This window comes from Thamnophis elegans, chromosome 5, assembly GCF_009769535.1.
Source record: "Thamnophis elegans isolate rThaEle1 chromosome 5, rThaEle1.pri, whole genome shotgun sequence".
NCBI classification, from domain to species: domain Eukaryota; kingdom Metazoa; phylum Chordata; class Lepidosauria; order Squamata; family Colubridae; genus Thamnophis; species Thamnophis elegans.
In genome coordinates this window covers 61,190,028-61,216,220 of record NC_045545.1, presented here as the reverse complement: position 1 = coordinate 61,216,220, position 26,193 = coordinate 61,190,028, and the positions used below count along the sequence as shown (strand labels likewise).

General features: G+C 38.1%; 1 protein-coding gene across 1 annotated transcript in view; it reads left to right on the top strand.

Annotated features, from left to right (window-relative positions):
• The window catches only part of PHTF1 (putative homeodomain transcription factor 1), a 39,757-nt gene that overhangs the window by 3,811 nt on the left and 9,753 nt on the right, over nucleotides 1-26,193 (top strand). Inside the window, 15 exon segments of the mRNA XM_032217847.1 lie at nucleotides 5,641-5,942; nucleotides 7,391-7,459; nucleotides 8,034-8,090; nucleotides 12,293-12,362; nucleotides 14,106-14,264; nucleotides 14,979-15,144; nucleotides 17,172-17,306; nucleotides 17,556-17,696; nucleotides 18,835-19,009; nucleotides 20,729-20,806; nucleotides 22,172-22,390; nucleotides 24,233-24,361; nucleotides 24,975-25,247; nucleotides 25,554-25,685; nucleotides 25,831-25,917. Of these exon segments, the coding sequence (XP_032073738.1) occupies nucleotides 7,415-7,459; nucleotides 8,034-8,090; nucleotides 12,293-12,362; nucleotides 14,106-14,264; nucleotides 14,979-15,144; nucleotides 17,172-17,306; nucleotides 17,556-17,696; nucleotides 18,835-19,009; nucleotides 20,729-20,806; nucleotides 22,172-22,390; nucleotides 24,233-24,361; nucleotides 24,975-25,247; nucleotides 25,554-25,685; nucleotides 25,831-25,917 (1,866 nt within the window). The 5' untranslated portion in view covers nucleotides 5,641-5,942; nucleotides 7,391-7,414.

Sequence of the window (26,193 nt, the reverse complement as noted above, 5' to 3'; positions counted from 1 at the left end):
AATTAAGGAATTATTTTTAAAAAAAACTTAACAGCAAAGCATATATATTATATTGCAGTAATTCCCATCGGCCTCCTCTGGGTTCCATCCACCAGCCAATGCCATCTGGCTACGACCCGGGAGAGGGCCTTCTCTGTTGCAGCTCCGGCCCTTTGGAACGAACTCCCCGCGGAGATTCGGACCCTCACCTCTCTCCCTGCTTTCCGAAAAGCCGTTAAAACCTGGCTGTGTTGGCAGGCCTGGGGTTGATGAGCTCCCTTCCCCTCTCGACAGGTGTGGTTGTTGGTCATTTTAAATGTCTGTTTTGTATTTGTATGTTGCCCCTCCCGTTTAAGTTGTTCGCCGCCCTGAGTCCCTTTAGGGAATAGGGCGGCATATAAATAAAATAAAACTTAAACTTAAACTTAAAACTTAATTATCAGTAATATCTAATGTAACAGTGTATAGTCTATTAGTAGCAAATTTAGATTGTGATTAAAAGAGGGGGGAAAGAATATTGATAGGGAAAAAAAATATAAGTTGAAATAAAATAACAGTCAAGATATTGGATGCTAATTTGGGATAACATATATAATATACTAAAAGAATAAGATACAATTTTAAAAGAGATGGCAAGTATCACAACAACATCACTGAAAGCCGGGAAAAAGACAACTGTAAATCCAGCGACAAAGGTATTGACTGCTTCTCCAGCATTCCAAAGGTCAACAGAAGGAATGGCTACAATGGAAAAACCAGATTCCGGATCGAATATTGTAAATGTGCAGGCAGCATTGCTAACCATCCAAGAAACTATGACCAAGCTTCAAGAGGCAGTAGCTAAAAACCGCAGTGAATTGAAAACGGATATGAATGAATGAAAATAGAGATGAGTGAAATGAAAAATGAAATTAAAAATGACATACATAAATTAGATGATAAAATAGGAATAATACAACAAACACTGGAAAAAAATAAACAGTCATAAAAGTGATAAAAAAAAAAGAACAGAACAACAGAGAAGAAACTAGACTTAGTTGAACAGCAGATGAAAACATGAACCAAAAACTTAGAAGACTCCCTCATTCACCTGGAAATGGATCGTGCAGCATTTTATCTCTGATTCCAGAATGTAACAGAGACAAAAGAGGAAGATTTACAAAGGATAATGTCGGAATTAATAGCAGAAATGTTACGGAGAGACAAGCATGAGATCCTAATGCATTGGACGATATATATAGTGTAAGCACTAATTATGCCAGAAGACACCAATTGCCTAAAGAAGTACACATTAGATTCGCGAGGAAAAAAGTGAGAGATATAATTTATAGAATAACAAGAGACGAGCCGATGGTGTACAAAGGGAAAGAGATGCAAACCCTGAAACAAATCCCATGAAGAGTGAGGGAGCAACGGAGAGACTATCGATTTCTGGCGACACAACTGATTAAACGAGATATACTATTTAGGTGGTTGGTACCTGAAGGGATGCTGGTAACTTGGTAGGAGAAAAGGATTAAAATTGGCAATCTGAAGAAGGCACAAGATTTATACAAGCAACTAGTAGGCCCGGAAGAGGAAGAGAGCAATAAGGAGGAGTTGGAATATAGAAGCCAGAAAGAACAACAACAGAGAACAACAGAAGGAAAATAAGGAGAAAATAGTAGGGAGGAGAAGAGCAACAGAGAAAGGAGGAAGTGAGACCAAAACAAGGAGCCGAAAAGAAATTAGAGTTAATAAAAAATAAAGACAGGCAGAGAAATAGAAGGATGGAAGAAGAAATTCAATTATTGTCAGTAAATATTAACGATTTAAATTTGCCAACAAAAAGAAAGCGTATCTGGGCAAAATTAACAAGCAAAAGGCAGATATAATATGCTTACAGGAAACACACATTTAAAACAAGACATAAAATACCTGGAATGTCCTAAATTAGGAAAATTATCATCAGAAGAAAAGAGAAAAGGGATAGCGATATATATTAAAGATGGGAAAAAGACAAATTTAATTTATGCAGACCCAAAGGGAAGAATATTAATGATAGAGCTAGGGATAAACCAAAAATCAGTACTACTAGTAGCAATATATGCCCCAAATGAAAATCAAAAGGACTTTTATAAAAAAGTACACGAAAAAAATTAGAGAAATTGGATTGAAGAATATTTGTATAGTAGGAGATTATAATGCCATAGTGGACAGTAAAAAGATTACACAAGTGACAAAAAAACTAAAAATAAAAAAGTATTACCAACAACTTGCTTTGAGATGATGGAGGAGCTAAATTTAATAGATATTTGGAGAAAAAATGGAACCAGAAAAAAAAAACAATTTACCTTTTACTCCAATCCACATCATTCCTGGTCACGGATTGATATGGCATGGATGAATGGGGAAATTGGGGCAGAAAATGCATACAATTGAAATATTACCAAATACGTGGGTGGATCATAACCCCATTAAAATAATTTGGGAAGGAAAAAAATCTAGACGAAGATGGATGTTAAATTTGCAAATATTAAAAGGAAAAAGAATTTATTCAAAAATGTAGAAAACGAATTGGAGTTATTCCTTAAGGAAAATACAAAAGAACAGACATCTATACAAAATCTATGGGACAACCATAAAAGCTTATTCCCGTGGAATTATTATAGCGTATTCAGCAAAAAGAAACAAAGATAAATGGGCACAACAGAAGATATTAGAGGAGGAAATTAAAAATTTAGAAATAGAATTACAAAATAAGCCACAGAATGACAAAATTAGAAAGGATTGGATGTTAGCAAAACATAAATTAAATATATCAGACCAGGAAGAAATGGTAAAGGGCCTAAAACTAACAAAACAAAACTTTTTTGAGCAAGCAAATAAACCGGGGAGGTGGTTGTCATACAGATTGAAAAAAAGAGAGAGAAAAGATTAATATGTCAACTTCAAGAGGAAACTGGTGAATTACAACACAATGGAAGGGAAGAAAAATATTGCATACAAGTACTTTGAGAATCTGTATAAAGGGGAACAAGCAGATGAAAAACAAATAAAAGACTATCTGAACAGAGAAGAACACCGTCAATAACAGAAGACATGAAAGAAATGTCAAAAAAAATAACAAAACTAGAATTGAAACAGGCAATCCAAAAACAGAAAAATAATAAAATGCCAGACCCAGATGGATTTCCAGCAGAATGGTATAAAATAATAGATGAATTGAATGATAGATTGCATGATAGCGTGAACCAAAACTTTGGACACAATATAGATCTAGTTGATTGGGAAAGAATTTGGAACACAAATTATAAACTAACAGGATCAGTAGCACTCAAAGAAAATACGTATAAAATGTTTAATCGTTGGCATTTACCACCAACGCGATTGGCTAAAATGTACCCAAACATGAATCCGACCTGCTGGAAGTGTAAAAAAATACAAGGGACTTTCTATCACATATGATGGACCTGCCCGGAAATTCAAAATATTGGACAAAAATTTGGAAATGGGTGCAAAAAATTACAGGAGAACAAATAAAATACAAACCCAAACTCTTTCTGCTGGGAATAATCAAAGGGAAATATACAAAGAAAATTAAGCACATATCAACACATCTGCTGACCACAGCTAGAATAGTGTTTGCCCAATGCTGGAAACAAAATAATATCCCCTCAGACAAATTAGTGATACAAAATTTTTTGGATTGTGCAGAGATGGACAAATTAACACTAAAATTAAAAGACAAAGAAGAGTCGGAATATTATGAAATTTGGAACAATTGGTACAAATGGCTGCAAAACAAGAATAAAATTAATTAAGCCAAAAAACTATATATATATATATATATATATATATATATATATATATATATATATATATATATATATATATATATATATATAACTGTGAATAAAGGTTTATAAACATAAAGGCGAATAATATTTACATGTACAGATATGATGACATAATAATGTTGATATAATGACTGTAAGGTGGTGTAGAAGGAAAAAAATAATTAAAAAAATGTTAAAATAAAATTCTCATCTAATAGAATACAAGAATCCTATTTTCTGGAGTGTTATCTATGCATATATATCCAGCTTCAGGACAGGCAGAGTTAAAGTATAGAAGGAACTTTGCCTCCATTTTATGAACTTCAAAAAAGAAAAGAAAAGAAAAGAAAAGAGAACATTGGACTACAAACAAAGCGAGATCTTTGATCAAAGTTATCTTTCACAGGTTGATTACATAGTGGAAGGGACGTTTTCTTTTTTTCTGAATTTAGTTAGATGTGTTTACTTTTACTTTCTTTTTGGCAGCATTCACAGCAAGGAAACAATACAACTTTGGTAGGAGACTTGAAATAAACACAGATAATTGAGTAATTGAACCTAACAAGATTTTTTGGCTTTTTCGTATCCCTATTGCTAACTTCTTCTTGACCAAGATTTATATTCAAAAAATAGTATGATTGCTTTAAAAACCATCCTGGCTTCTGCATTGCTTCTTTCTTCAGAGTTCAGATAACTTTAATATCAAATTTATAGCTCCCTACTTTGAGAGAAGGACCAAATAAATAAATAAAATGAGTCAAGCAATTAAATGCAGGGATTTTGAAAAAATAAAATGTTAGAGCAAGAATGAGGAGACTATGGAGTTAAAATACTACTCCCAATATCTTTCATCATGGCTATTTTTGTTGCGAATGATAATAATATTGGAGGAACTTCCCATTCTTAAAAGGCAAGGCAAGACTCCCTTGTTTAATTTCTGCTTTGAACAAAGATACTAATATGATGTAGTAGCCAGGATTAAAGGACCAAGAAGAAAAATGAATGGTTCCAGGATGCCTTTTATCATTACTTGCTTCCAAACTTTATAGTTGTATCATAGTTGGTTCAAGGAATGTCTCTCATCAACAGATAGCGGTACAGACATAAATAAAAGAAATTAGAAGAAATTTCCTGACAGAACAATTAATCAGTGGAACAACTTGCCTCCAGAAGTTATGAATGCTCCAACACTGGAAGTTTTTAAGAACAGATTGGACAACCATTTGTCTGAAATGGTATAGGACAGTGATGGTTAATCTTTTTGGCACCAAGGCTAAAAATGGAATGTGTGTGCACATGCGCCAGAGTGCTGGAACCCAGAAGAGAGCAGCTGGCCGATGCGCATGCACACAACAGAACCTGGAAGCCACAGAGAGGCCTCTGCATGCCACCTCTGGCACGTGTGCCATAGGTTCACCATCACGGGTATAAGGTTTTCTGCTTGAGCAGAGGGTTGGACTAGAAGACCTCCAGGGTCCCTTTTAACTCTGTTATTCTATTCAAATATTGTAACAGTTAATTTTTTGGAGTCAAGGGAATCTATTTCCCAGCCTTTGTAAATACCATTCTTCTGCATAGGCAAACAAACTTCACTTGCTTTCTTGACCCCCACAATTTGCAAGTGGTGTGTGTGCTTGAATTTCATGATGTTTTAGTTACATGCGCGTGATTTGTGGAAAAACATATAGGAATGTTGCATTAGAAATGTGTCTCATTTAAGTTCTTTCTAAACACTTTTTTAGGTTTGGTGATCAGACAACGTTGGACTCCAGGCTAATTTTAATTTTCCTTTCTCTTTGTCAATTGCCACTTGCCATTGATGCCACTTGTTCCTTTTTTCCAGTACCATGAATGACTGTTGCCCTTTGAATTCATAATAATGGGACTCAACAAGTTATTAATTCCCAGGACATGCATCACTGAAGCCTACAGCCTGGACCTCCTTTGTACAATTGCCTGTATCTTAGTTTGCTGACTGGTTGCGGTATTTGCCACATTCCTTCAGAACTGTATTAAAGGATCCATGGATGCAGCACTTGGCTAATGCTGTCTGCCACAACATGATGATCCAGGAAAAAGCAGTTGAGAGCCTTCTCTTCTGCTGTATCCTTCGGTTTCCATGGTAACAGGAAGAGGCTTTGAAAGGTAGAGTCCTGGAGCTGCACTTTTAGGTATTGTGGAGAAGTGAAGATTGATCACTTTAGGGTCTGCGGGCTGAGGCCAAGCCAACAAGGGAAGTGATGTAGGCAAAGTTGAGACTTTGATGGGGAATTAAACCCAGATGAAATGAGTGACAGAAAGGATGAGGCCCTGGGTCTAAAATGGCAGTGTTTAAAAGAGCTTGAATCACTGGTCAAAGCTAGTTAGTAAGAAGAAGTGCTAAGGATTGAGGATAACTGAAGGAGGGACTTAACAGATAACTAAGCTCTCATCTCCAGCCAGTGAGGGAATTCTGTGGTTAGTGGTTCGATCCTGACCGACTCAAGGTTGACTCAGCCTTTCATCCTTCTGAGGTTGGTAAAATGAGAACCCAGATTGTTGTGGGCAATAGGATGACTCTGTAAACCACTTAGAGATGGCTATGAAGCACTATGAAGCGGTATATAAGTCTAAGTGCTATTGCTGTTACTGGGGGTGGAGGAGGGATGATTACTTCCTAAAACATGTCTGTTTCAATCAGGGTGAATAATGTTCATCAGCCACATGGAAACCCCCAGTTATATTTTGACAATTCCCAGAGCATCTTTCTCATTTGGGACTAGAAAAGATGAAACGATTTGTGAACATAGGCCCTCATTTTGCTTTCTAATCATTCCAAGTCCATAATAAAAAGACTGAAAATTTAATTATGTCCACTCTGGTGATCACATTATGATACTAGCCATATACACTCAGCCAGGGATTCCTAAACTTTTTGCCATCCTCCTTCTACCACCTTTAGTGTAATCTTAATATATACATCTCTCCTACAAATCCAAAGGCCAAATGAACACAATGGGAAAGGTGGATTTATTGTAACAATGTAAAAGGTTCCCTTGGACTTACTCCACTCCTCTCCAAAGGAAGGGTACTTTACGATTTGGGAAACCTTGCTCTATAGGCTTTAGCAATAGTAATAGCAGTAGCACTTATATACCACTTCATAGTGTTTTTATAGCCCTTTTTAAGCGGTTTACAAAGTCGGCATATTGCCCCCAACAATCTGGGTCCTCATTTTACCCACCTTGGAAGGATGGAAGACTGAGTCAACCTTGAGCCGGTGAGATTTGAACTGCCGAACTGCAGCTAGTAGTCAGCTGAAGTAGCCTGCAGTATTGCACTCTAACCACTGCGCCACCTCGGCACCTTTAGTGGCAAGAAAGAAAGAAACGAAAGTGTAGATCTTGCTTATAAAGAGATTTTGTATCCCTTTCCATATTTCTACTAAAAATACACAGAATTATTTGTGCAACATATTTTAAAAAGTCTAAGCTATGCATTTCTTACCTAATAGAAGAGGTAAGAAATGAATTTGGGAATGTTGTAACTTGGTTTTGAATACTTATTATTGATATCCCTAGTTTCTATAATGAACTCTCTTTATGTTTATACAGTTGAGTTGGCAGTTGAGAAACCAAATGGCTTCCAATGATGAAGACGCCATCGCTTGGTACCAAAAGAAGGTCAGGTTTAGGCTTATTTTTAATATATTTGTTCTGTCATTAAGATTACATCATAGCTTTAAACTGGGGGTATTTTTTTTTTAGAATTTGCACATCGTTTAAACCATTGTTAAAAACTGCCAACTAGGCTACTTTCAAATGTTTGGGCTTCAGTTCTTTAACATAGGATTATTGGAGCTATTGTCAAAATATTTGGAGTGATTCTTTTGGTTTGGTTTGGTTTCAGACATAATTTAGGATTTTTTTATTTTAGCTGCACCTACTATCAGATTTGTATGTGTATTTTCTGTGTTTCATTTTTATATTCAGTAAAGCAATTGTACAAAATCTGCATTTGTTGCTTTCTTCATTTGTAATAACATATTGATAAAACCTCTCCAAAATATTGCTTTCTATATCTGTAGCATTAAATAGAAGAATTCTAGGAGATAACTCAGTAAATTTATTTTTATTTATCAAATTTATATGCCAATATTTGTAAATACTCAAATATAATATTTAAATGTTATTATTTTACTAATACATTGGTGTTGAAGGTAAAAGTAATATATGAGAAATAGCTGCTTTTTTTCAGATTGGAGCTTATGATCAACAAATATGGGAAAAGTCCATAGAGCAGACTGAGATGAAGGTAAAAAAAAATTGCTAATAATTTTGTTGAATTTCTTAATTCTTTATTTTATGGCTCTATGGAATGACATGGATGGAATATGTTATATGTAACAAATAGAATGGCATGTGAAATATAAGGGATTCAGTGAATATAGTGTTTTGTATGTGGAAAGTTGTAAAGTATTCATTGACTTTCTACCATGTAATTGTTGAAGACGGTCCTACCAGTGGTGGGTTGCAGGCAGTGCGGCCCAGTACAGTCGTACCGGAGCCTGCCCAGAGCACCGGATACCGTTCCGGTACAGTGCTCGGGTGGGCTCACCTGCTGGTCTGAGCTCCTTACCGGTCTTTTAAGTCTTCAGTGCTTACGCGCACAGCGTGTACAGCACCCATGCGATGCTCTGCTCAGCAGCTGGAGCATCGCGGAGGCTCATGGAGGTGCTAAGATGCATGCGTGTGCTGCACGCGTCCATGTGGATGCTGCCAGGCCCGTTCCAACCCACCACTGAGTCCCACAATACTTCCTCATCATCATAAGTGGGAGTACTGTGCTTGATGGGTATTTGGATGCATGTGAATTAAGGTCTGAGCTGAAAGTGAAGCATTATGAGAAATCAGAAAAACGTATAGTACTGCAGTGAAGAGTTGGTACTGTAGATGTACCGTATTTTTCGAAGTATAAGATACACCAGAGTATAAGACACACCAAGGTTTTGAAGAATGGTAACCACCTGCACCAAGGAATACACCAGAGCACTTAGGGCAGCGAAAAGATCCCACATAGCCACCTTGGTTGCGTCCGCTGAGTCCCGCCCAGCCGCCCTGTTTAAGATAACCCGCTCCCTACTAAATAAAAGGGAAGCGGGGGAACCCTTGCAGGGCAGAGCGGAGGATTATGCCCAATTCTTAGCGGACAAAATTGCTCGGTTTCGGTCGGACTTGGACTCCACCCCTGCAGTTCCAGCCGAGGCACAAGAGGATCAGACGGAACATCTCTGGGTTGAGTTTCAGGATGTTACCCCCGGGGATGTGGACAAGGCCATGAGGGCTGTGAGTGCCTCCACCTGCGTACTGGACCCGTGTCCCTCATGGCTGGTTACCAGCAGCAGTGAGGTGACACGAGGCTGGATCCAGGCGGTCGTGACCGCCTCTCTTTGGGAGGGGAACTTCCCCGCCGCACTGAAAGCGGCGGTGGTGAGACCCCTCCTAAAGAAGCCATCTTTGGACCCAGCTGTCCTTAATAACTATCGTCCAGTCTCCAACCTTCCCTTCCTTGGGAAGGTTGTTGAGAAGGTGGTGGCCTTTCAGCTCCAGCGGTCCTTGGAGGAAGCAAACTATCTCGACCCCTTCCAGTCAGGCTTCAGACCTGGTTACAGCACAGAAACCGCTTTGGTCGCATTGACCGATGATCTCTGGAGAGCCAGAGATGGAGGATTCTCCTCCATCCTGGTTCTCCTTGACCTCTCAGCGGCTTTCGATACCATCGACCATGGTATCCTTCTGCGACGACTGCGAGAGGTGGGAGTGGGAGGCACCGTGTTGCGGTGGTTCTCTTCCTACCTCTCGGACAGGTCGCAGTCGGTGTTAGTGGGGGGGCAGAGATCGTCCCCTAGGCCCCTAACATATGGGGTGCCTCAGGGCTCGGTCTTATCCCCCCTACTATTCAACATCTACATGAAACCGCTGGGAGAGATCATCCGCAGGCACGGGATTAGATACCATCAATATGCGGACGATACTCAACTGTATCTGTCCGCCCCGTGCCAACTCAATGAAGCGGCAGACATGATGAACCGAGGTCTGGAGGCGGTTATGGACTGGATGAGGGCTAACAAGCTTGTGCTCAACCCAGAAAAGACCGAGTGGCTGTTGTGCTTCCCTCCCAAAGATTCCACCAATACTCCATCTCTCAGGCTGGGGGGTCAAATCCTATACCCCTCAGAGAGGGTCCGCAACTTGGGAGTCCTCCTAGATCCACAGCTATTGTTTGACCATCACTTGACGGCAGTGGCTAGGGGGGGCATTCGCCCAGGTTCGCCTGGTGCGCCAGTTGCGACCCTACCTGAATCGGGAGGCACTCACAACAGTCACTCGGGCCCTTGTGACCTCTAGGCTGGAATACTGCAATGTGCTCTACATGGGGCTGCCCTTGAAGAGCATCCGGCGTCTTCAGCTGGTACAGAACGCAGCCGCGCGAGCGATTGTGGGTGCACCGCGGTTCACCCACATAACACCTATCCTCCGCGAGCTGCGCTGGCTACCTGTCGATTTCCGGATGCGCTTCAAGGTGCTGTTAGTCACCCATAAAGCCCTGCACGGTAGTGGATCTGGATACTTGAGAGACCGCCTTCTGCCAATTACCTCCCTGCGACCAATTAGATCACACAGATTGGGCCTCCTCCGTATCCCATCGGCCAGCCAGTGTCGGCTGGCAACCACAAGGAGGAGGGCCTTCTCAGTTGTAGCCCCGACCCTTTGGAACGAACTCCCCGTGGAGATTCGTACCCTCACCACCGTCCAGGCCTTCCGCACAGCCTTGAAGAACTGGCTAGCCCGTCAGGCCTGGGGATGAAGATAGTTGCCCCTCCCGAATGATGAATGCATGTTGTTTACTGTTTTTATTATATGTGTCTATGTTATTGTCTGCATTTCCCCTTCCCTGATTTTATGTGAGCCGCCCTGAGTCCCCTCAGGGAAAAGGGCGGCCTACAAATGTCAATAAAATCAAAAAAAAAAAAATCAAAAAATCAAGAGGCAAATTTTTTTAAAAAGTAGGTAGTAGATAGAGGGATAGAGAGGGAGAGAAAGAGAGAGAAATATGGTAGGGAGGGAGGGAGGGAGACAGTAGTTAGGTAGGTAGATAGGATGAGGGAGAGAGAATGTAGGTAGGTAGGTAGAGGGATAGAGAGAGAGAAATAGAGAGAGAGAAATACAGTAGGTAGGGAGAGTGAGTGTGTGTAGGTAGGTAGGTAAAGGGATAGAGAGAGAGGAATAGAAAGATATATATATATATAGAGAGAAAGAGAAATACAGTAGATAGGTAGGGAGAGGGAGAGTGGGTAGGCTGGTAGGTAGAGGGATAGAAAGAGAAATAGAGAGGGAGGTAAATACAGTAGATAGGTGGGGAGAGAGAGTGTGTGTGTGTAGGTAGGTAGAGGGATAGAGAAATAGAAAGAGAGAGAAATACAGTAGGTAGATAGGTAGAAGGATAGAGAGACAGAAATAGAAAGAGAGAGAGAAAACCCTACCCCTGTTGACACTGGCAGAGCAAGCTATGGTGTATAAGCAAGGAAGAAACCCCATACTCACTAGACTGATGTTGTTACCTAGTTGGGTAATGAAACATCTGCAAGCAAACAAGTTCAGAGAGCACCAAGACTCCATTGTTCAACCTGCGCTACATATATTCTCTTCTACTAGAGAAGTATTATTGTTTTCCTGATTATGATAGATACCTTCTCAGAGAAATATCAAGCATTTTATTTATACAGTGTACTGTTTTTTTCAGATTCTGAATGGCAAAGGCATGCTGGAGTACATTTATAAAATAAAATGCAGTGGCAGTATTGTAGCCAGTGAGCTTTATCTGATGTGCAATGATTACTTTGCTTATATATCTTTATATGAAAAAAATCTTTATATGAGATATTCTCTGATAGAACATTGCACTGTGTGATGAATCTTTATGTGGTATTGGACGACGATTTCTAGAATTCTCAAGCCAAGTACCCTAAGAGCTCAATGGCTCAGTGGTTAAAATGTAGAGCTGGAAAGCCAGCAGTCCAGGTTCAAGACCTGAGCTCCACACGATGGGGTGAGCTCCTGTCCTCACTCCAGCTCCTGCCAACCTAGCAGTTCGAAAGCATACAAATGCAAGTAGATAAATATGTGCCACTTTGGTGGGAAGGTAACCATACTCTGTGATGCCATGTTGGCCCACATGACTAGAAATGTCTTCGGACAACGCTGGCTCAATGGCCTTCAAATGGAGATTAGCACCTCCGCCCTCCCCCCCAGAGTTAGCAATGACTAGTGGAATAAAATCCATAGGGACGCCTTACCTTTTTACCCTAAGAGCTGGGAATTGGAGAAGGTTATTCTGTGCTTCCCATATGAACATGACTATGAAAGAGTAATTGTAATAAAAGATGTATTCTGTGAGATAAGGGAAACAATCTATTAATTATAAAATATTCTAATTGTTTATTACTAAATGTGCAGGGCTTCAAAAGCAAACCCAGAAAGAAAGGTCACATACAGCCTGACTTGATAGATGTTGATTTAATAAGAGGTATGAATCATTTGAAAATTTAATCACTTGTTTTACATTTGCAAAACATTTATACTGTGCAGTTAGTGATGACAAGTAATACATATTATACATATATAGTATTTAGTACTTGTCTTATTTATTTATAATTTCATTATAAATAAAATGTCTGTTGTGCTTTTAGACTTTCATGGCAGCTTAGAATAATTAAAATCCAATTAAACCAGAAGACCATTTTAAAAGGTAGTAGAGATTTATTTTAAGCAAAACTAAATATTTCAAGATCCAGTGGAAAATTAGTAAAGTCAGACTTCTTGGCGATCTCCAATATTGCAAATTCCATTCTCCAAAGATAATGTTCTGGTGGCTGTGTTTGTACTAGCTGAAATTTTGAAATATTACGTGCCCTTATGGATGGCATATTATAAAAATAGCTTTTGTTAATAAAATATTTGTAACTCATACATTCCTACAAAAATAAGAGAGGTAGTGCATCTGCCAAAATTTTATAGAAGTAGTTCTACATTGACTGTCAATGCAAGATCACAAGGAATCCTAGATACACTGGAAGAGAAAATCTTCTCCTTCAAAAACAGTGTATCCCCATCCAGAACTGAATACAATTCTTAACTATATCTCTTAAATGTATAGTCTCTTTAAAGGAAAACTGAACTCTTGCTTGTTTCAATGGCATGACCATGAAGCTTTCCTGGCAATTGGGCAAAAGTGCTTTGCCATTATTGTCTGGATGTTTTTTTCTTAAGGGGAGAGGCAGGTGCTTCCCATTCTGACCTCCAATCCTGGCATCTCCAGTCTAGTGCTAAAACAGGCCACACTTGGAATACTGCATTCAGTTTTGGTCGCCACGATGTAAAAAAGATGTGGAGACTCTAGAAAGAGTGCAGAGAAGAACAACAAAGATGATTAGGGGACTGGAGACTAAAACATACGAAGAACAGTTGCAGAAACTGGGTATGTCTAGTCTGATGAAAAGAAGGATTAGGGTGACATGATAGCAGTGTTCCAATATCTCAGGGGCTGCCACAAAGAAGAGGGAGTCATGCTATTCTCCAAAGCACCTAAGGGTAGGACAAGAAGCAATGGGTGGAAAGTAATCAGAGAGAGAAGCAACTTAGAACTAAGGTGAAATTTCCTGATAGTTAGAACAATTAATCAGTGGAACAACTTGTCTCCAGAAGTTGTGAATGCTCCAAAACTGGAAGTTTTAAAGAAGATTTTGATAACCATTTGTCTGAAGTGGTGTAGGATTTCATGCCTAAGCGGGGGGGGGTTAGACTCGAAGACCTCCAAGGTCCCTTCCAACTCTGTTATTCTATTCTATTCTATATTGGTGGAAGATTTGATGTTATTTTTCTTAACACTGTATAAAATGTTTTCAGAAATTACAAGGTTTGGATCACTCTTAAATGATCTTCCACCTGTTACTTCTTGCCCCTGCTCTCTGTTGCTTGTTGCAATGAAAAATTGAGGCAGAGAGAAAACTGTACTTTTGTGGATTAAATTTCAACTTTGCTGGAATCAAAGATCGGTTCAGAGCTTCCACTGTTGCCCCAAATATCATCCAAAAACTGAAAGCAGAATATTGGATGTCCAACCAAAGTTCTGGATAATTGTTTCACGGTTCTCTTATCTCATAGTTCTCATTTTCTAAAAGAATCTTGGTTTGAGTAGAAAAAAATAACAGCTAATGCACTTTCTTGATTATCTTCTGAAGTACTTCTTTTCATTACACAAAATTTTCAGGTTCCACATTTGCCAAAGCTAAACCTGAAATTCCTTGGACATCACTTACAAGGAAGGGAATTGTGCGGGTTATATTATTCCCATTTTTTAGTCAGTGGTGGATACAAGTCACTTCTTGGCGTATATTTATGTGGCTGTTGGTATTGTACCTCCTACAAGGTAAGTAGGAGTAGTAGAAATTATGCTAAGAAGGGAACGTAGATAAGTAATTTGGCAGGGTGGAAATAGTAATAATCATGCTAGTAATGGTTGCAAAGAAAATTGAATTATCTTCTTAGATGTTTTTTTCTTTTTTCTTGTCTATTTCTCAGTTTCTTCTTTCATTTTCATTCACATTATGTCTTTTTCCTTCTTTTTTTTCTAAGTTTTTATACTTTTTAAATTCTATGTAAATTTTCATATGTGTGCATTTACAACCATTCCTGTTTATAAAACACCTGTTTTGAAGGCTTTGGATAACCCCAATATCTATTTCCATTTAAAATAACTGTAATTTGTATCATGCCAAGTTTTGAGGAAGGCAACTTAGCAAATGCAGATTAAGGTGCTATCTAATATTGGATCTCAGAAAGATTCATGGGAGAAAGGAGTAACAGTCAATAGTTGGTCTGATGTTAAATATCTGTCCATGATAAATCAATCCTAAGTCCATATTTTTCACTACATGGTTAGCAAAGGAGAAACTCAGTGCTAAAGTTGCATATACAGTAGTTTCTGTAGGCTATTATATTAATTTTTTTCTATTTTTAGAAGTATCACAACATTTTAGTCAGTGCAGTTTTTATATGTAGCATTTTTACATTGTATGCATTATATATGTGTAGTACAAATTCTATTTTTACTTGTTAGATAATTCATGTACATTTTTTTCAGTTGTAGCAATTACATTATATTCTATAATGCCAATAGTGAGTGCAAGTGAAATCATTGGACCATTGTGCCTTATGCTACTCATGGGAACTGTACACTGCCAGATAGTATCTACTCAGTTATCTAAAACTTCAGGAAGTGATGCGAGTGGTGTTGGTCGAAGAAGGAGGTGAGCGATGAATGTCTGTAGCTTGGGTGGAAAGTTCCTCTTCAAATCAGAATATTTCTCTTGCATCCTGCTTAAAGGCCATTTTTTCTTATAATATGCATAATATGTATTGTATCTTTGCTTGGACTTCATTGCTAATACACTTGTTTTACTTAGATTCTAATAAGATACAGCTTTCATATTTTACTTTAATAACATATACTAATTCACACTATTTACATACCACTTTGATATGCTTGAGTATAAATATATCAAAGTAGATTCCATAAAATGATAATATGCATGAGCATGAAATATAAAAGCATGAAATAATAAAACGATCAATGTATTGCTTGAGCATTTTAAAAAAATGTAGTCAAAAATCAATGGGATGCTAGATTAATCTTCTACAGAAATAATTCATGAAGGATCTGTTTTAATCTCGGAATATTTTTTTTAACCAGGATCTGCTATAGATTCTGCCTATCTCTGTTCCACAGATTGATTAATATGAGTAGGTTGGAACAGTTAGCCAGCTATACTCAACAAAGATTAAGTAGATGTATTTTGATACGGCCTATGGCAGTGATGGCTAACCTTTTTGCCATCGCGCGCCAAAAGTGGGGGGAATGCGAATGTGCCCACACCCATAATTTTATGTGCGTGATCCCCCTCCGGAGGCTTCAGGATGCTTCCCTGAAGCCTCCAGAGGGCAAAAAACGGCTAAAAATGAAGGCCAAAGTCAGCTGGCCAGGGCGCGCATGCACGCTGGAGCTGACAGGACAACGCCTTGTGTGCCCTAACAAATGGCTCCGTGTGCCACCTGTGCCCTAGGTTCGCCATCACGGGCCTATCGGCTAATCAATAAACTATGTATGTATGTAAGTAGATGTATAGACGAAGAAGCAGTTCCTTTGATAACTGAGTTCTGAGATGTTTAGAGTGTTATATCAACAACAAACTGATGAAAATAATTCAAATTTAATTTTTCCAGAACAGTAACTAACAGTAACTAACATGAGCTCTATGTGGGATATAAACAGATATTTTATTTTATATCATTATTATGAGATCTGGATTTCTCCTTCATAGTACTTCATCAGTTATTAATTTCATGCCTAGTATTTTTAGACAGAAAATTAAATGTGATATTAGCCACAGTTAACTATATATAGTTTAAACTCTCTTCATTTCATGCCTGGAGTAATTTTTAACATACTTTGTTGCAAACATTTTTCAGAAAATGTACAAATGGAGTAGTGAAAATGAAATCTAGTATAAAATACTAGAAAATACCAGAATCATCAATTCAGTCTAGAATCAAGTGAAAAGAAACTGTTTGGGATAAGTCTCATTTTCATTAGTACATGCATAGATACGTATTTATTTACTGGTATTTCTTATTTTAGAAACCACCTATTCCCTAATACAGCAGTTCTGGGCTTATAGATTCTTTCCTTGTATTTGTGTTAATGGGCATATGCACATATTTATTTATTAATTATTAAATTTCTATGCCACCTATCTCCCCTACAAGGTTCTTCGGGCGTCATAAACACTTAATTTCTTTACGTGGTATTTTTAGCATCCTAAATCAATAGCAATAGCAATAGCAATAGCAGTTAGACTTATATACCGCTTCATAGGGCTTCAGCCCTCTCTAAACGGTTTACAGCATATGATTGAAAAAGTCAGCATATTGCCCCCAACAATCCGGGTCCTCATTTTACCCATCTCGGAAGGATGGAAGACTGAGTCAACCCTGAGCCGGTGAGATTTGAACAGCCGAACTGCAGAACTGCAGTCAGCTGAAGTAGCCTGCAGTGCTGCATTTAATCACTGCGCCACCTCGGCTCCCCCACTGTGCCACCTCGGCTCCCAATCCTATGGCAATTTTAAAAGACATATATTTATGAATATGTAGTTTATTCATAATTGGCATCTGATAATATTTATATTCCCTGGTACAGATATGTTAAAAATTCTGTGGCTTTGAAGAGGGGGACATTTATTCTCAGACGCAAATTTATGCATTTTTTTTTATCTAGAAAAGCACGCAAATTTGCAGGAGGTGATAGCTATACTTCCTCTGACAAAATCAGCAGAAGCGAGGAGTCCATGGAGCCCTCATCCAGGATCAGCGGCTTGTTTGATTCAGTATTACGCCGAAGGAGCAGGGAAGGGTACGGTTGGTAATATTAGTTTATTTAGAAGATACGACAATTTTAACTGGATTTTAACTGTAATTTCAATCTTGCTCCAAGATTACATCATAATTTATTATAGCCAGTTATGTGCATTTCTGGAAATGGCCTGCCAAATTGTCTTTCTAGAACTGTTGGATTGAAGAAATCATGGAAAATTCTCTGTCTTCTCAATTATGTCTTGATTTTTAAAGTGTGAATAAAGAAGAAATGCATTTCCCTCCATAGGATGAAAAGGGGAAAACGGGTAGCCGATAAAGGGACTGAAGCAGAGCATAGCAGCAGTATAAAACGCAGGATTTCCAGATCTGAACACAGTTTTCAGCGATCGAAGATTCTGAAATGCCGTTAAATGTAGATAGAAAACAGGTAAAGTATGAACTTGATGTGTTTGCTTGATGCAAATGTCAAATTTTCTCAATATGAACAATAGTGCATAGATTAAATCTTACCCACTCATCTAAATTTTGAAAAATATTGAAAACCTCTCCAAAACAGTTTTATAATTCTACTGTAGATACAGATATTACTATCATTTAATTATAGAAAATAAAATATAATACAATTACATGATATAATTTCTGTATAAAGTTATATTATTTCCTGATAAAGTAAACTATTTTTTCCTGTACTAAACTTAAAATTAACTTCCTTCAACAATGCATCTTGGATTAAAATTATTGTTATAAGTATGAGAACTTAGTTGGGACCCAGGGGAAAAAAACATTTATATTTTTTTTTCAACTTTCCTTCAAGGAAATAAGCTTGGCATACTGCAATTCGATCCTCTTCCTCATTTTAGCGGTTATATGAATTAAACTAGGCTGAGAGAAATGTTATGTGTTTCAGAGATAAAAAGATTCAAAACTCAATGTACTAGATCATAGTTTAAAATTACTTCTCAGTCATAATAGTGAAAGTGCCGTGTTTTCCCCAAAATAAGACAGGGTCTTATTTTCTTCTGACTCCCAAAATAAGTGCTTGGCCTTATTTTCTGGGAGGTCTTATTATTTTTGAGGTGCAGGAGGTAGTAGTGGTTATCTCATAGCTGCTGCTGTATTACAATATTTTTTGGGGAGGGCTTATTTTCGGGGGAGGTCGTATTATAATATTTCCGGGGCGGACATGTGCTCAAAAGCCCGATTAGGCTTATTATGCGGGGAGGTCTTATTTTCAAGGAAACAGAGTATATATGGACTTGCCTGCAGGAAAACTGATAGATGGGCCCATAGCCATACAGTTGTCCTACATCGTGCAGACAGAAGTGTTTGTGGAGGAGTTTTTCAATCATGTCATTAGATTAATCATTTCTAAATTGGGTAGCCATGTAGTGTGTAACATTGTATTACAGTATAGATTTGTTTGTGTTGATATATATATTGCTTGTACTGCTATAGAATAAATTGTTACTGGTTAGTTACTATGGTCCAAATAGATTGCATAAATGTGAAACTGTCTCATCCATTTTATGTTAATCCTGATTAATGTTCTTTTAGACTATTTCTAGACATTCAGGCATTTCTGATGAGTTGTCAAGTGAGGAAGAACCCGATAATGTGAGTCAGGTAGTTTTGCTGCGCAGAAGCGTAGAAGGTGGCCCTAGTGTAATTGTAAATGAAGATCAGGGCAAAAGGTCTTCTCTTATTTCTCCATCTGCTTCAACAAATCAGTCAGTGTCACAGGTAAGTGTTATCAAAAACTGTTATCCTACTTGCTAAGGCAACAAATGCATTTCCCTTTAATCAAATTAAGAAAGAGTAGGTCAACCTTCAATTGTGTGATCCACTTGGGTTGGGACAGCAACTTCTAGAATTACTAATTAATACACCCATATCTGCAGGACACCAGAAAAGAAGTATAATAATTATTAACCCTAACCCTGAATTTGTAGATTATAGTCTGTCATGATTATAATTTATACTCCTTGGTGTTTATTTTGGGATCTCTGGAAGCAAACTGAAAAATTATTATTCAATGTTCTCTATGTTCTGTTTTCTAGACAGATCAAGATAAATATAGAAGTGCTGACATTAAACAAATAATCTAAGATTAGATATTTAGCATTTCTACCCATTTAGAGTCCATTTTAAAAGCAAAATCAATTGCTGCTGGGCAGAGAAGATTTAGCAGAAAGGGCCATTTAGTACCACTCCAAAATATCATTGGAATTATAATTTACAACTTATTTGTATTACTGCCTTGGGCATACTTGCGTATGTATTTCAGTTGAATTCTGCTGGATGAGGTCATGGGCCCATGTAATCCAATTTTTTGTATCAGATAATGTGTGTGTAGAGCTCAGAAAAATGATCTGGAAAGCAACAACCCTCCTGCTGTAATTTGTCAGTCACACTGTCTATCATTCAGGCTATGGTAAACATCCATTAAAAATGATAGTCTCCCATGAACCTCTCCCTGTTTAAAACTATCCAAATAGTTTTTGGATAGTCAATATTACCATAGCTGCCAGCATTGAATTCCAATTTAACTATGTACTATGTGAAGAATAGTGTTTATTGGTCTTGATATCATAAATCATATTCACAGAATGCAGTATATAATATTCAGTTCTTGGTTGGGATATTGTATGTCTCCCTTCATAACTAACATTTCCAAAATAAAATAATGTATCTAGAAATGTAGTCTCTTTATTTGGTGAGTATTTCTGAAGATCCATTTACATTCCTAACTGTCACTCTCCCAACCTGACTAGGAGGTTCTATGAATTTTTTAATATATATAAGCACCTAAATTGTTTAGTTCTTGAATTTTATACGTATAGAATCTCTGGATATCACCTTTCACTCACTGAAAGATTCTGATGCTAAGTCACTTTCAAGGAAAGATCTCTCCCATCATATTTCTCCAGGTCTCACTACAGAAAGTTGAAAAACAGGGAAGATTGAGGTCTTCTCCTAAGAGTGGAGATATATATATATATGACAATTGGGATTGTCAACCTAATCACTAAGTGTTGTGGTGACTGACTGAAAAATCACATTGGACTTGTATCATTTCTACTTTTGTCATTAAGCAAATGGCCAGAGTTGTTAAGCCAGACGTTACATTGGAATTTCACTTTTATGTGAAAGAAAAAATTCTGCTTGATGAAAGCTGATTGTGAAGTTTGCAGAAGCTGATCATATAACCAGGGGATGCTGAGATAACCATAAATGCAAGGATTGGTCACAAAGCTTTTTTTTTTTAACCATTATGACTTTGAATAGTCACTAAACAAGGCAGTTAGTAAGCGAGGACTACTTATAGGCACATATAGATTTGTCTTGAATAAGTACAATACAATATAATTTTGTATTTTTGATATAGTTTATGACATATTTTTTGCTTTGAAGATTGTCTACATTTTAGTTCTTCATTCATTTTTTTGTGATCTGAGGCAGGTCAACGAGGTTGTGAAATCTATGCAAGATTCGGACAGCGTAGTGGAATCAGAACTTGAACTAACAATTCCTCAAGAGGTATTCAGAATTAAAAATTACAGTATCTCCTGTGTGAAGTGAAGCTACTCGATGCATCTGATCCTTTTTTAAAATTATTATTTTGATTTACGATTCTTCTCAGCATCATCTGAGAGTAGATCTGGAATGACATAGTCAATGAACCATGTTTTAATCATGTTTGGGGGAATAGACAATAGTGACCTGACTCACATTTAATGGTAATCCTAAAGCTGAGTTTATGCAGTGTGTTAAATCAAAACCAATTAGCATGTTATAGTTTCACGCAAGGAGAGGGTATGTGGGTGCTTGAAATTTCCAGGCTCTTATTTGAGATCTCTGGAGTCCTTGAGAATTGTGCCTTTGAAATTGAACAACAGGCAATTAAATTTAATCAGCAAAAAAAGTTCTCATATAGTCTGAAGAAGCTTTCCTTCATTTCTCAGCTGTTGTGGAGTGAGCTAAATGCTGATATTTCTGTGTATATCATGGTTTAATACAAGTGGTAGAGCAGGACATAAATTCATTTGCAAACAGCATTTTTATGTTTCAGAATTAATCCCTGTGATATGTTCTATTTTTTTTTGTTTCTACATTTTGTTAATACTTCAATATTTTTGGAATAGTTAAATAATCCACTATAGCACTTATAGCAGGGGTGTCAAAGTCAATTTCATTGAGGGCCACATCAGGGTTGTGTTTGATCTTGGGGGGCTTGGGTGGGCGTGGCCAGCTCAACGTCACTCATGTCAGAGGCGCCTGTGGTGGCCCGAGCGCTCTTCCAGTGAAAACAGGCTCCCAAGCTCCATTTTCACTGGCAAAGAGTTGCAGGAGGCCGTGGTAGCTGAAAATGGAGCTCGGGAGCCTGTTTTTGCTGGCAAAAGTACCAGGCCAGTCCTTTGCTATTTCCAAGGTGGATCCGGCCCCCGGGCCTTGAGTTTGACACCCTGACTTATAGGATTTGACATCAGGAAGTAGGTATATCTCTTCTGTCATACCAATAACAGTGTTATCAGGGCAGTGTTTTTGATTAGTGCTTACTCTAACTTTTCTGCAGCATTGATAAATTGGAATATTTGACACTAGTATTTTGTGGTATTTAGAAAGATAAAGGGACAAGTGCAAACTTGTGTCAGACAGTTTTCATGATAAAGTAAGTTATTGGGATTTTGCTGATAGTTTTCCATGGGACTCGGGCTTTTTAAAAATTATTTATTATTCAGATTTAATATAGCCACCCACTTCAGGTGCTTGCACCATTGTAACTTAAACGAATTAAAAGATTGCACCTAAGTATCTTGTTATGAGAGAGGCCATAAAGAATTCAGTGATTGGTTTTAATTGAATTAGTATTGCAATAATTATTTTCTGAACGTTTCCTCATAGGAGTCCAAATCCCACTATAGTAGTGAATCTCAAAGCGGTAGTGTTTCGCATAGAGATTCGGAGAGTACTCGTCAAGACTCTGAGACAGAAGATATGTTGTGGGATGATTTGCTTCATGGACCCGAATACCGATCCTCTTTCACCAGTGACAGTGAGGAAGCCAAAGGAAAAAACAAGAAAGCAAGCAAACGAGATCTGAAGGATGATGTTTTCCAGCAGGTCTGTAAGATGCAAAGCATCCCCCCACCTTGTGATGGTAACTTAATCAAATAAAACATCGGGAAGACACTAGCAGAATGTTTTCTGGCAACAAGTTGTAGTACTAGTTTTAAATGGATTTCTGTCCAATTATAAGCATCTGGATAAATAAAATGGCTTTTTCAATAGAGATGGTTTACCATCTAGCAAAAGTGGCAGCAAGATGATGCCATCTAGCAAAAATATAAAAAGTTTAATTTATGTATACTGTAACCTACTGCGTAAAGGACACGGTGGCTCAATGACTAAGAGCTGAGCTGGTTGAGCAGAAGGTTGGTAGTTCAGCAGTTCAAATCCCTAGCATCGCATAACAGGGTGAGCTCCCATTACTTATCCCAGCTTCTGCCAACCTAGCAGTTAGAAAGCATGTAAAAATGCAAGTAGAAAAATAGGGACCACCTTTGGTGGAAAGGTAACAGCGTTCCGTGCACCTTTGGGGTTTAGACATGATGGCCACATGACCATGGAGACGTCTTTGGACAGCGCTGGCTCTTCGGCTTTGAAACTGAGATGAGCACCGCCCCCTGGAGCTGGAAATGACTAGCACATATGTGTGGGGGAACCTTTACCTTAACCTATTATGTGACCACAAGAATATGGACTTAAAGCAAAAGTTTTCAGACATTGATTGCACATTGATGAAATGTCATCAATCCCACATGTGTGGAGATAAGGTGATTTGGAGCAGATGGGGACACTCATGTAGCATCTTTTGGTGACGTCTTAAAGAAGCTGATCTTTCCTGGGCTTATATGGTAGAAATCAATGAATCCAGGAAAACATCTGATTATTATTAGGTACTGTGTGCCTGTCTTCATCTAATATAAACCAGCTTTTCCTGTTTGAATCTGGAACTATGGCTGTAGTCTTTCTGGTGTTAGGATAGCAACATTAACTCAGGGGCACTGAAAAAAAGCATTTTTGATTTGATGATGCACTATTAAATTTCTTACCAAGTGCCTTCAACCAAAAGGTAGGTGTGGTTATAGCCATTTATTACATTATAGGAAACATTTAATATGTCTTCCTATGTCTCACCATATATCTCACACCAATATATGTCCAGCACCACAGTGATGACGTGGACCCCTCCAATAATATCCCCAAAACCAATTGTCTCCCGGACATGAGACCAAGAACCTCTCAGTGTCCTTACCATCAATCCCAGGAAGGAGAAGTTGGGTATCCTGAAGCACTTTAGCCCCAACAGCTCTTGGCACCAACAGGACAACCAGCCCAAATCTTACCACAAGTTTCCACAGACAAACATTAAAAATACCCATTCAAATACCCAAAGACGCAGAGACCCCCTCCTTTGCTGCTTCCAGTAGCAGGAGGAGGACTTTCCTCATGCATCCCCCACCAAATCATCCCTTGACTTTTCATCCAAAAGAAGAAATCAGACCATTTATCTGTATCTGTATTCAATACAGATGGACCTACATTCTCTTGACAATAAGAGTTGGTGATAAAAACAAAAATCCTGGCGAAAACCCAGTGGATACCCTGCTATCTGAAATATACCAATATCATACAAGACTTGTTAATAGTTTTTGTTCTTGTAATTATCAAATATTTTAAGTTTCTGTTACAGACAGTGGGACATTAAATGCTCAATGAGCATGGAAGTTGGACTTTAATAACATTTATGCTTGCTCAGATAGGCGCCATCTTTTGACCTGTATGAACTCAATGGCAAAATGTTTGCTTAGAATCATTAAGTGAGCTGTTTTGAAGCCATTTCCACCCCTATTAAAGAAAGACTTTCCAGAATATGGCATCAGCATGACTTTTCTTCCTCAGAACCACTTGTTCTGGCTGCAGAATACAAGTCCTGCCTCTACCAAAGTGAGTGCTCTCATCTGGGAGGGGAATGAGTGCAAGAAAGTAGACATGTCTGTTCTGGAGATCAGTGGAATCATTATGAACAGGGTAAGGATCGTGCCCATTCAGTAGAGTCATAAAAAAACTAGCAGTTCTATTCTGTGCAGCTGTGTATATCCACAAGCAAAATATGTTAATTTTTGTTATCTCTCCCCTCCATCTCTCCATCCATCCATCCATCCATCTATCTATCTATCTATCTATCTATCTATCTATCTATCTATCTATCTATCTATCTATCTATCTATCTATCTATCTATCCATCCATCCATCCATCCATCCATCCATCCATCCATCCATCCATCCATCCATCCATCCATCCATCCATCTCTATTATTTATATTTCATATTTATAAATTGCCCATCTCCCTCAGAGAGGGACTCTTGAGTGGTTAATACAAGAATGTGAGATTTTGGAGGAGTACAGTAGATATTTTAAATTGGAGGGTTTCATTTTCCAAAACTATAGAAAATGGTTTTTATATGATTGCAAATTTGCATGTATGTCATTTTGCAGTCTCATCTTCACTGAGTTGAATCTAATGTTGAGATTTCCATTCTTATTTAGATGCAACCTGTTAATTCATAATGTAATGGTTTGCATGTCTCAATGTGCAGTATGTAAACTGTGAAGTGCTGATACTGGTTTCTTCACCATTAGGTCAATGCCTTTCACCAAGGATCTGGTTATCAGTGGCTGGGCAATATTGTTACCATCAGTTTAGCTTTCCTTCCTTTCCTCTATCGACTCTTCCACTCAAAGACCTTTGAGCAGATGTGGGCCTTGAGTGCAAAAGAAGTTCTGCATATCTTTTGTGGGGGTCCTCCATTCCCCCCTATAATCACCCTTGCAATGATCATTTTTCTGGAGCGCCTCTGCCTCACCTGGATGTTTTTCTTCATGATGTGTGTTGCTGAGAGGACTTACAAGCAGGTTAGTCTTAGTTGTCCAAAAAAAAATAAAACAACCATGACTGCCAATGAAAGCACAACTCTCTGTCGCCGTCTCTTGCTTTTGCCACATGATTGGACTGTGGCAAAATGAATATATTGTCATTATATTGGATGTTTCCCTATGACAAACAAGCATCAGTTTCCCTTCTTATAATGCCATTCCTATTCTAGAGAAATATGTATCATTAAAATGTTCTGCAAAGCTTTTGAAAGGTAGCAGTCAGAAAAGATCTGTCTGTAATTTTCAAATTATATAATTTGCTCTGATTGACACTTTTCTTTGCAGAGGTTTCTGGTTGCCAAACTTTTTAGTCACATTACTTCTGCTCGGAAAGCAAGAAAATACGAAATCCCACATTTCAGACTCAAGAAAGTAGAAAACATTAAAATCTGGTTATCACTTCGTTCCTACTTAAAGGTAAGTGATACAAAAGCACTGAAATCTCAGCCTTAAACAAAAGATTCAGATTGTAGAGCCATTGCTACAGAATTAAACTGGGAAGAATTTTTGCTCTTTATATGCAATGCTTCATTACTTCAATTTTGTATGTTTGTTTTGCCAGAGGCGAGGCCCTCAAAGGTCTGTTGACGTAGTTGTATCGTCCATATTCTTACTGGCTCTTTCCATTGCTTTCATATGCTGTGCACAGGTAAGATCTCTAATTTTTAATTTTTAGAGAAAATGTTGACCATCAATAACACATAAAATAGGATGGATTTATATTGAGGGAGATGTTTGAGAGTCTCCAATGATTTTATGATACTTTGCACACTTGCTAGCCTCCTTTTTTGGTATGTATGTATGTACCCTGTTTCCCCAAAAATATTTAAACACATGCACAGCCACCGCAAAAAGAGAGGCAGTGCAACACAGCAGCAGTCATGAGGTGACCACGCTCGCTGTCTCCTGCACCTCAAAAATAATA